General features: G+C 33.8%; 1 protein-coding gene across 1 annotated transcript; it reads left to right on the top strand.

The window, feature by feature from the left end:
- Positions 1-6,962: 6,962 nt before the first annotated feature.
- LOC141720303 (cell differentiation protein rcd1-like) lies at positions 6,963-11,483 on the top strand. The gene is made up of 8 exons (XM_074522646.1): positions 6,963-7,175; positions 8,732-8,821; positions 9,064-9,106; positions 9,574-9,683; positions 9,994-10,098; positions 10,541-10,731; positions 10,941-11,013; positions 11,367-11,483. Exons 1-8 carry the CDS (start codon positions 6,963-6,965, stop codon positions 11,481-11,483), a joined length of 942 nt encoding a protein of 313 aa, XP_074378747.1.
- The last annotated feature ends 752 nt before the right edge of the window (positions 11,484-12,235 follow it).

Genomic DNA, 12,235 nt, shown 5'->3' with positions numbered 1-12,235 from the left:
GGAGCTAGGAAATTGATTAACATACATTTAAGCTTAATCAAGTCTGAGATGTCGCAACTCAAAATGGTCTCGCTAGATCAGCATTATCAGACAAATATCAATACATATTTGAATCGAGAAACATTACTAATTATATAAACCGACAAACATAGCACTCAAAATTTATAATTTACATCAAAAGAGTTCAATAGACCTGCTGAGAAGCAATACCAATCTGATTCTCGAAATCCTGCAACTTACCCTTCCTCTTGAAAAATTCCTTATCTTCCTCCACAACCGGTGGCTTAACCGCACCCCAATCATTCGTAACCGACTGCTTCAACTCCTTAAAAATCCTCAACAAATCCCTCCCTCCTTTCACAGGCAACGCAACCTCATTCACATCCAATGCACTCCCTTGCAAACTCTCCCTCCCAAACAACTGCCAAGGCAACTTCACCGCCCCATCCAACATTCTCGACGCCACATCCGTGGTCCTCACCAACGGCAACTTCCCATTCGACACGTCTTGCTCCTTCTGAGGATCCGAAACCGTGATTCGCACATACTTCGCTCCGGAATGTGAAGTCGAAGTTGCGAACAAATCATGACCGTTGACTCCACTTCCTCCGTTGCTATCTTCTCCATCGAATGATCGAAATATTGTTTCAGCATACGAAGGCGGTTCGAGAAACGTGTTTTACGGATTAGGTTGTTGATTTCTCGATTGTTTCTACACATCTCGGATCGAGATGTGTAGGAGAATATAATAAGAAGGTGAGCGGAGGAGAGGATGGTGGAGGTGAGAAGGGGTCTCAAGATCTGAGTGAAGAGAGGGGTTGAAAGACGAGGCGGCCACTGCTAATGATTTATGTTTGTTAGGGTTTTATATAAAAATGATAAATTTTTAGGGCTTGTCTGTTAACGGGCTGGGCCTTGACTTAATTAAGTCTTTACAATCATAATTTCTTAATTATTTTGATAAATATCTTGTTGCTTTTCTGTAAATTATTTTAATATTATTTTAATTTTCGAGTATCAGCTCAGATTTAGAGAGAAAGAGTGAATTTTTGTTAAGGGGGAAATAACCACCCAATTTTTTGGCCTGGGAAAGTGTGCAGATATGTGTCTCAACATCATTTAATTATTTTTTTAGTTTTTTATTAAATATTTACAATTTTAAATATTATAAGAAAATTGTATAACTAATGTAAAATATATGTCAAAATAACACGACAATGATAAAATTAATCGGAACAATTATTTGTATAATTGAATTGTCGAACAAGAATTTAAAAAAAAATAGAAATCATTCGGGACAAGAATCTACATGGAACCCGTGTTGACCGTAATTTGACTATTATAAAAACACATAATACAAAATCTAATTTTTTTAAAAAAAATTACACAACTTAAAAATTAGTAGGTAATATCATCCGTATGGTTGGATCGTTGAACAAGAATTTTTAAAAAAATAGAATCACCACTCGGGACAAGACTTGGTTATAGGAACTCGTGTTGACCGTAATTTGACTATTATAAAAACACACGCTATAAAATCTAAATTTAAAAAAAAAAATTACACATTTTTAAAATAAGTTGGTATCATCATCCATACGGTTGGATCGTTGAACAAGTATTTTAAAGAAATAGAATAATCACTCGGGACAATACTAGGTAACAGCAACCCGTGTTGACCGTAATTTGACTATTAAAAAAGCACGTGATATTAAATCTAAATTTTTAAAAAAAAAATTAAACATCTCTAAAATTAGAAGGTAACATCATCTATACGGTTGGATCATTGAACAAGAATTTCAAGAAAATAGAATCACCACTCGGGACAAGTCTTGGTTATAGGAACCCGTGTTGACCGTAATTTGACTATTATAAAAACATACGATATAAAATTTAATTTTTTTAAAAAATATTTAGACATTTTTAAAATTAGTAGGTATCATCATCCGTACGGTTGGATCGTTGAACAAAAATTTTAAAAAAATAGAATCACCACCCGGAACAAGACTACTTAATGTGAACCCGTGTGCACCGGGGTTTGACTATTAAAAAAGCATGTGATATAAAATTTATTTTTTTTAAAAAAAATTACACATCTCTAAAACTAGTAGGAAACAAAATTTGTACGGTTGGATCAATTAAAAAATTTTAAAAAAAATTATAACATAAATATAACAAATAAATTTTAAGAATAGTACAATAACTAATGCAACACTAAATAACCTACTGCAACACCATAAAGCAAATACAACGCCTGAAGTGCCACATCAGCAAGTGGGCCCCACTGTGTGCCACGTCAGCATGCCACGTCAGCATTTTGGGCCCCCATGTGGGTCCCACTAATCCCATGTCGGCATTCCACGTCACCAATGGGCCCCATATGTGGGGCCCAAAATGCTGACGTGGCATGACATGTTAACATGCCACGTTAGCACCCGTGGGTCCCCAGCACGCCACCTCAGATTTATTTTCCACGTCAGCATTTATTAAATAAAAAAAATATCTAATGCAACGCTATGACCTCTACTGTTGCATGCTGCACAACACTAACAGTTATTAGCAATGGTAGCTTCAATGTAATGAAACGCTTTCACCACTATGTTGCAATAAACTGAAAATTTTGTAGATAATGCAACGCTTTTTGTGCAACGCTGGATAAAAATCGTTGCCTATGTGCACTTATGGCGTAGTGAATGTTCATGACCGATAAGATGATGATGCCTAAAACTTTTTTACCTATGGGAGGATTAGCTAAGAATGCGATCGCTATCCAACCTGAAGCTTGATAAATAGACCCTACTTTAATAATCACTTTGTACTTTACATATTTTGTAACTCTAATCCAAGATATAAATCAATCACCTGGTTCCTAGCGTGCAAAAGACTAAGAAAAGCTCATCTTAGTTAAAATTATCTACATGCCTTCAGGAGAACATATTGTAAAGGCTAAAATCTAAATTCCATGAAAAGAGAAGATGAAAGGAGAAAAAATACGACAAATATAAAAGTAATAGGAAGAAATAAAGGGAGAAAATCATTAATCCTTGAGATGGATGGCATGAGAGATATGTTCACCTCCACTTGAAACTCAAAAAAGCTCATCGTTCATTAATGTTGTAGATCTATGAGAGCACACCTTACACAAGAGATAACAATCCAAAAAAATTAAAGATTATGATACGATAATTGGTGGAATAATATCAAAAATTGCACATGAACTACAACTTTAAGTCTCTCGTTCATTAATGTTTATAACAGGTTTTCAAAAAGTAAAAAAGGCACTGAAGTGGAATATCGATGACAGATCCTTCCCCGTTATGCAAGCACTTTAAATACCTGTTAATAAACCAGGTAAAATTGAATTACTGAAGAAAAAATAGTTACTGAAACTTCAAGAACTAATATGGCCAAATAATAAAATTATCAACATTGTTCTAGAACACAATTAAGGGATGTCAATGAGGCTGAAAAGAAATAGCTATTTCAGCAAGATTATCAAGCTGTCTTAGACTCTGTTTCTTTTAAAGATGAGGCATTTACTCACCATATTCCAGCTTATCAAGTTCTAGCTGAACAGGACAATGTGGCTTCTGAGAGAATTCTCAACTTGGTGCACACAACTGCTTCTATGCAAAGGGCCAAGGATGCAATCACTACCATGCCCTTCACAGCTGGTGATGAATTTGACTATCTAGCTGGTGGTTCTGAGGAGTTTGGGGATGAAGATGATGATGAAGAAGATTTCATGCACACAGGGGGAGAAGCAGGCCATAGCTCAAGTACAAACACTCCATCTTGGATGTTTAGCAAAGACTGTGATGAGCACCATTTCAAATCAACTCTCTTTCACATCATTCAACAAACTCAGACAGCTCTTCAAGCCACTACAAATTCCAACACCAAGAGACTTTTTCTTTTACTTTATTTTCTTCTATTTTCGTTAGTAATCTACTGAAATGTCCCTACTTCCGTTAAAGTTAACGGTTATCTTGGATGGAAAGTCAATAACGGGGTGCAAATAGAAGAGAAATTAATTTTATGGGGTGCAAGTTGAGAGAGAAAATAATGTAGACTGAAATCGCAAAAATAAAAATAAAAGTGGATTACGAACTGCCAATTACTAAAATAAAAAGAACTTATTATTGAATAACAGACAAGTCAAAGATTTGTTAGATGATTTGTTGCCATTTCTTTCTGATTCTACTAAGAATACTATGCAAAATCTCACCAATCACCACAGATTCTACAGTAGTTTCTACTCCAAACTCTTTCATTTCTACTATCTCGATGAATATTGTTCATCCGTTGACCAGTGATTGTATCTCGACGGATGTGCTTAACAGCAATTATCCATTAACACTTTCAACTACTACTTCGACGGATGTTTCTTATCCGTTGACAATCACTGCACAAATTGAAATCTCAACTGTTGTCATAAGTGCAGATGATTTAGTAGTTGTACAATCACTCTTAGGATTGAGGAAAGGGAGTGAACATAGTGAGAGGCTGAATTGCTCTCAGGTAAAAGGAGAGGAAAAGAGTGAAAATATGCAAGGTATTTCTTCTAGTTGGCAAAAGTGAGTGAGTGGAGTCCCACCTTAGTAGGTGAAGGTGAAGGTGTGAGGGTGGGAAGCCAAGGGGAGCCCTTGATTTAAGAAAAGAGAGATTATGATAGAAAAGCAGGTACAGAAGAATGGGAAGATCCCATTGTTAGTGAGTTAAGGGATGTCAATAAGGCTGAAAAGAAATAGCTATTTCAGCAAGATTATCAAGCTGTCTTAGACTCTGTTTCTTTTAAAGCTGAGGCATTTACTCACCATGTTCCAGCTTATCAAGTTCTAGCTGAACAGGACAATGTGGCTTCTGAGAGAATTCTCAACTTCGTGCACACAACTGCTTCTATGCAAAGGGCAAATGATGCAATCACTACCATGTCCTTCACAGCTGGTGATGAATTTGACTATCCAGCTGGTGGTTCGGAGGAGTTTGGGGATGAAGATGATGATGAAGAAGATTTCATGCACACAGGGGGAGAAGCAGGCCATAGCTCAAGTACAAACACTCCATCTTGGATGTTTAGCAAAGATTGTGATGAGCACCATTTCAAATCAACTCTCTTTCACATCATTCAACAAACTCAGACAGCTCTTCAAGCCACTACAAATTCCAACACCAAGAGACTTTTTCATTTACTTTATTTTCTTCTATTTTCGTTAGTAATTTACTGAAATGTCCCTACTTCCGTTAAAGTTAACGGTTATCTTGGATGGAAAGTCATTAACGGGGTGCAAATAGAAGAGAAATCAATTTTATGGGGTGCAAGTTGGCAGAGAAAATAATGTAGACTGAAATTGCAAAAATAAAAATATTATAATCCATGATTTTAAAATGAATTGGTAGCGATTAAAATTTTCGTGAGACTGGGCTGTTGAGTTCTCGTTAATTTTAGGCCTTGTGACCACATGGGTTTTCTAGTCTGGGTTTAACCATCTATCACTAGATCTATATTAGCAAACAAATTAAAAAAAGTGCATTTCAAAAGCAAAAAAAAATTGAAAAATAACATTGACGAGTACCCCCGTCCTACCCAATTATTTACATCGGGTTTGAGTACGAAGGTTAAAAAAATTATAAATTAATGATAAAAAGTAATATTCTAAAATTCTCGATTAGACCCATCAATCCACCATTAATCCTATACAAAGTACTACACTAATTGATTTTTGAAATATTTGAATAGAATCCTCACATAATGTGTTGGATTCATCAAATTTTGATTGGAAACTCTGGTTCGAATCTGCGAATTTATTAAACATGTTAGTATAGTTCAAAATTTATATCTGTTAAACCTAAATTTTTTACAGTTGTTTCCAAAATTATTGTAACTATTGATAGCTGAAAATAAATTTATCTTTTACATAAATTTTAAGGCAAAATAATAGATTCCATTTATGTCATGAAATACAATCAAAATGTCATTGAAATCTCACTTTTATGTATTTTGAAAAATTAACTTAAATATTATCATTAACGACTTTACTTCCATAGGTGATTAAGAACATTATAATTTATTAATTACTTTGTTTGAATAAATAATAATTACTACAATTTTCAAATTTTTTCCATATTAGTATTACTTGGAGATCTTGAATTAGAAATTCTCATTAAAATCTGCAAATTTTTAAAACAACATATCATTTAGGTTTCAAATTTTAAAAAAACTTCATTTTTTAAATATTTATACCATGTATAAACTTTATAGCCGTTTCTAAAGTTATTAATTGATTGTTACAAGTTGGTTGGAATAAATTTGATTTTAACGTTAAATTAACTGCAAAATACTGTAGTTTATTTAAGTCACGAATACGATCAAATATCATTACATATCTTGAAATATATGTATGTTGAAATTACATTATTACCATCATGTACGATTTAACTAATATAAGTTATTTAAAAAATCATATTTTCCAATTATTGTTTATTAATTACCGTGATGGTACGAACAATAATTGGTATAAATTTATACATGTATAAGATTGCTCCTAGATTTTAAAATTTTTGTGCAACCTTATTTATATACCATAACAATTTTCTTTTCCCAAACTATCCCAAATTATTTGATGCAAAACATGAAAAATCTTACAAATATTTAATCACAAATTTACAGGTAAAAGGTAAGGATGAGGTATGTAAAGTGTGGGTTTAGGCCCAAAACCATGAACCTCTAACGTCCCCTAGAAATTGTTTTTCCAAATAACCGCAAAAAGGATACGTCCAGCACCCAATCCTAGGTACACAGCAGTGACTCCAGCAAAATGAAAAATCTTATAAATACCGAAAAAATATTCATTCCTACAGCCTCCAATATATTGCCGCATCTTTAGTTCAGTGTTCTTTTCCTACACAACATAACAGCAGCAGCCATCTTGTTCGGTTCATATCTAGGGTTTTTGTCTGAAACAATGTTGAATCTCCCTGACTCTCTTTATCCTGATCCGATACAAGGTGACAACAGTGTTATGTCGAATGGTGGTGCACCTGCTAACAACAATGGTCCCTGTGATGGTGCTAGCAAAGCTATTGATTGGCCTTCTGCTAGTGTAGAGGACTTGGTTGTGTTGCTTCGAGAACCTGAGCATCGCGAAAAGGCCATTTCATCTCTTACTCAGATTAAGGTCCATTATTTTTCTTCATTTATGAAGATTTTTGTTTGTTTTATGTACATTTTTGTTTGTTTTTGTATGTTGTTAGGTGGAAATAAATTGATCTGTAATTGTAAATTCATAAATGATGTTTTTAATACATGATTGGATACATGAATGGAATAATACCCTATTATTCCATTTAGACAGGGGGAGTCAACAAGTGAGGGGGAGAAAGTGCTCAACATACAAGTTAGAAGTTTGCTTGTTAGAAGTTTAAAGTGCAGACTGGACTGCAGAGCCAAATTATTTACACTCTATGTTCTAATGTCTATGGCTGATATAGTATATTTCATTTCTAACATGTGATTTATCAATAGAGAAACAGGGAAGAATTCAAGATTTGGCCCTCCACATTTAGCGGTCAATCAGTACGGTTTTCTTACTCCTATCGGTATGCACAATGACTTGGGTCTACCAAATGCTTTGCATTGATCAAACTAAATGTATTTGTTTTAATAGCTTGCTTAAATTTATATCATGTCGTGAATTCTTTTTATTAACTTCTAATTTTGGTTAACATTAACAATAAAAGTTCCCTGTTTTGATTTGAGTTTCTTCCTCACATCTTAATACTGAAGTGGACTACTAAACCAAAATGGCAGTATCTAGGTTACATTGTTATATTTGATCTTCTCAAGTCCAGTGTCCCCCAGTTATATAGTATTTAATCAATATTTGGTGATTAATGATCCTTATTCTTTCTTGTCTTTTGAAATGATTATACTTGTTTGTGAATCCCTTGATCCTTGTGTCTGATACTATAACATGCACGTCCCCTCATCGGATAGGGGATTCATCCTCAATCCTAATTTTGATTCTTTCCCCACAATTTGTAATCAAAATTTCTGTTAACCGCCTATTTTCTTAAAATTAAGTATCAGTTTTTGTTAGTAAATACAAACGTATTATGCTAGTGTTCATTTTTGCATAAATTAAAATATTTTACCTGTATTTTGTGTTTTAGATCAATAAGTTATGCATTTGATTAAATTTGCTTATAGTTTGTGGTTTTTTTAACCAGATTGAATATATGTAACATCAAATCTAGAGAAAATCTATATTTCTATATGTCGTGTCCCCCGCAGCCGAATTCCCATATTATTATATTTATTTATTAGATTTTTGTCCACGCACCCCAGCACTTCTGCACCCGTATTTGCTTGTCAGTTGCCGAAGAAATCTTTCATTGAACTAATGAGAAGATTTGCGGAGATCTCAAATATTTTGGAAATTTGAAATTTTGAAACCCAAAAATCTGGAAAATAGGCATTGTAAGGAAGTTCTGCAACTTTTATGTAACACGTCTTAGAGAAGTCCTACCCTTAAGATCAAGTTGCATCACATCTGAATCAGAACTTGATACAATTTATGAAATCCGCACATGATGGTCATTGGAATCATTTAAATGATTTACTACTTTGTTTGACAAGCTCAGCCTTGTGGTTTGTATTGGCTATTCTATCTATTCAAATAAGAATGTTGTGTTTTACAGTTGGTGATTAATGGAATTATCTTCTTTATTGCAGGAAGTATTATCTATATACAAGTCATTAACACCTGAGAAACTTACTATGAAAGATTCAAGTAAAGTTTGTGATGTACTTGTTTTGTTTGAGGTCATTTCCGCTACTTTAATTTCCTTTTCTAGTGGTATTAACTTTGTAATGTATTTGCTTTATATGTTCGATTTCCTAATTTTCAAACTTTTTTCTTATCAAATTTATTTTTACTTATCAAATTTATTATCTATATACATCAAATTTATTTTTACTTATGCAGGAGCCATAGCTGGTCCTCTATGTACTAAAAAATTATGTATGCAACTCTAATATCAAAGTGTATTTTCTATTGAATGCAGTGCTTGGCCACTCACCCTCAAACGAAGATGCAGTTCCTTAATGGTATTTTTCTGAACTTTCTGAAAGCTATGTGACTTGTTTCTGCTAATGTATTCAGTATTTACATTAGTCTTCTTCAACATAGTTGGATGTATCCACAGTTATAGCTTCTTCTCACCAAATGATATAAGCTAATTTCATTCTATAACTTTTGCTGATTTCTTGATGTCTGAGATTGCTACTTAAAGACCACACAAGATATTGTCGAACTTGACGTGTTTTGATATATAAATGCATTCACTTTTTATTTCAAGCTGGTATGATTTGTTTATGTGAACACCAAAGAAACAGGACACTGAGGTGAAATCAAGGATTCAGTTGAAGTTACAAGTTTGTTACATAAATTCTGGGATGAGGATTTTGCATAACTTATTCAAATATTGTTATTAACTGATTTTAATAGGATAATTAAGGAGCTAGATAAGGTTAATCGTAGACAGACTTGTATTAACTTACTTCTGTCCTTGCAGTTCAGATACATTGTTACTTGTACCCTTTCTTGGAGACTGAAGAAACGAGCAAGCCATTCCAGTACCTAAGGCTAATGAGCTTGGGGGTCATTGGTGGTCTTCTGAAGGAGGTACAATTCCACTCTAAATCAATACATGATACCTTCAATTTTTTATACTTTTAGCCATTTGAATTATTAAAACAGCTAAGCACCAGTAACCTTGCATGGAAGTATTTTCTCATTGCTAGTTGCTACCCGCCCTTTCAAGTTTCAGCTCTGAATTGAATGCAATGTTGAGATGAATTAGCTTAATCAGAACAATAGTTGAAGAAAATGTCCATTATTTCTTACCAGATTGCATATCAATTTGCTTTAATATGATCTGATATGCCTATAAGGTTCTACTCCAAATATCATCGGAATCTTCTCTACTATGCAGGTAGGCGACCCTTCGACAAAGGTTGCTGTTCACTGTTTGCTTGAATCAGGACTCTTCCCTTTGTGTCTAAAATCCATAGAATATGGAAACGAACTTTCACAATCAGTAAGTGTCCATTAAAATTTGAACTCAACATTCTTTCGCTTCCAAGCATTTTTTACTGCAATATATCACCTTACATGTAATGTAAGACAGTACAGAGTATAAAATCTGGTTACTAAAAATTTCAAATTAATATCCCTTTCTAGTGTTTCTGCTAGGTGTTTATTGAAAAAGGGATTTTTAGTTAATACTCCATGTTTCGTATTAATACATATCAAGTCGACTTGATGAACATCTAATATTTTGGTGTTAGATGAACATTATTACCCAGCCATATATAAATCATAAGGTTTATATTGCATGGCATAGACTTGATCGTCCTAGTAAGAACCTGAGCAAATAATTCTGAAACAATTCCGGTACACCATGAAAATATAAATAGATCGACACCCATAGTTAATTGGCTCTTTAAACTCACTCTGAACACTTGTATATGGCTATACAGACTGCATCTTGGATAATGTCAAGATTAATGATGCAAGAGCAGGGACTACAGTATTGCTGTGAGCCTGCAAACCGGTTGTGTGCAATCATGAAGGTTTTTAATGACGTAATTGAAAAGATGCAGGATGAACCGTCTACTACAGTTTTGAAGAATATTATTCAATGTTATGTCATACTGTCCGATGATCCAAGGTTAGCCAGCAACCTTTGTAAGCATATCTTCCAAGCTGTTGTGTGTTTCTATTCTTATATCGTTCCTATAGTTATTGTATTATTGATTTAGAACTTGTGTAAAAAATGTCTCTGACCAAGCACCGGATAGCTTGAGAGTGGTTTTATGTCCCTTGGGGCGGTCTGGTTGTTGTACTTAACAAACATAATTTGATGTGATTCGAATGCAGCAGGGGTTGTCTCCTCTTGAGAAGCTTCATTCCGCCAATACTGACGACTGCCCCATATATTGAAGCCCTTCGTGTAAGTCCATCCAGATGATCTCTTATATACATGTAAAAATGTGGACTCTATTGTGGCACAAAACAGCAAATTTCACTACCAAAATCCAAGTTTATAAAAAAAAGTATCTATATTACGCATAAATACTGGAGGCACACAGTATTTGCAATTTTGTATGCCTCAGCAACTTCTATGGGCATCTCTAGTTGCACAACAAAACCGACATCAATACTTCTAGATACACGACTCCTCGTTTTGAATATTACATAATTTTTTACATGAGTTTTTGTGGCGAGGACAGAGTCACAAGTACACACACTAATGTATCTTAAATGTTCTTATCTAATATCTAATTTTCTATACATATTATGCAGGCACGCCCTATAACCTTAAAAAATTTACAAGATTTGTTTCAAAAGTTATCGATGGGATGCGGGCCAAATGCAGAAGCCGTTGGTGATGTTGCAGGTTCCTCACATCTTGATCGCTAGCTGATATTTGCTAGCTCTTTCCTTTCGTTATACAAGGGAAATTAAGAATTCTCTTATAGATCTCAGAAACCTTTTAATTTTAGCTATGATGTTAACAATATTTTTTGTAGAACAATTATATCTCCAAGTTGCAAAATAATACATGATAAACAATCATAAAATGCCCTATCCAGATTCATGTGGTTAGCTGATGATATTTTGGTGTTTAGTTTTCTCCTTTTACGCATTTTTTTATTTTCTTTACTCATCTTCTTGAATTACAGGCATGAACTCATTGAATGTCACTATTGATCAACGCTCTCTGTGAACTCTGATGATTAAGATCTTGAAAAAATATTGTTATGTTCAAAGATTAAAAAGATTAGATATAGTACATAAAATATTATTACCATTAATAAATTTCTTTATGATTTATAAACAATATGTTGAGATTTTCTAAACTAAAACCATCTATTGAGGACTTGAGATGTCAAGAAACAAAAATTCGTTTATTTGCATCAAACTTTCGGTCTCAAGCATGTAAAATAGCTGTTACATTTGAGACATCAAGACCTGTGCATCTTTTCCTACCTATCTCTGTCTTCTATTTTTCCAGTTTGCGCAAATACACTAGAATCTTCATTCACATATTGCTGTGTGCGCATCATCAACCTTATAAAAACAAAATTGGCGGCTAACGAGTAGATGGGAAGAAAAATCTCTAGTTTAAATTGTGCAATTTGTTGATATGAACTTCAAGTTTCTACAACTGG

This window comes from Apium graveolens, chromosome 4 (assembly GCF_009905375.1).
Source record: "Apium graveolens cultivar Ventura chromosome 4, ASM990537v1, whole genome shotgun sequence".
Taxonomy (NCBI): domain Eukaryota; kingdom Viridiplantae; phylum Streptophyta; class Magnoliopsida; order Apiales; family Apiaceae; genus Apium; species Apium graveolens.
The sequence above is the reverse complement of the archived record's forward strand: the minus strand, read 5'-3'. Positions and strand labels throughout refer to the sequence as shown.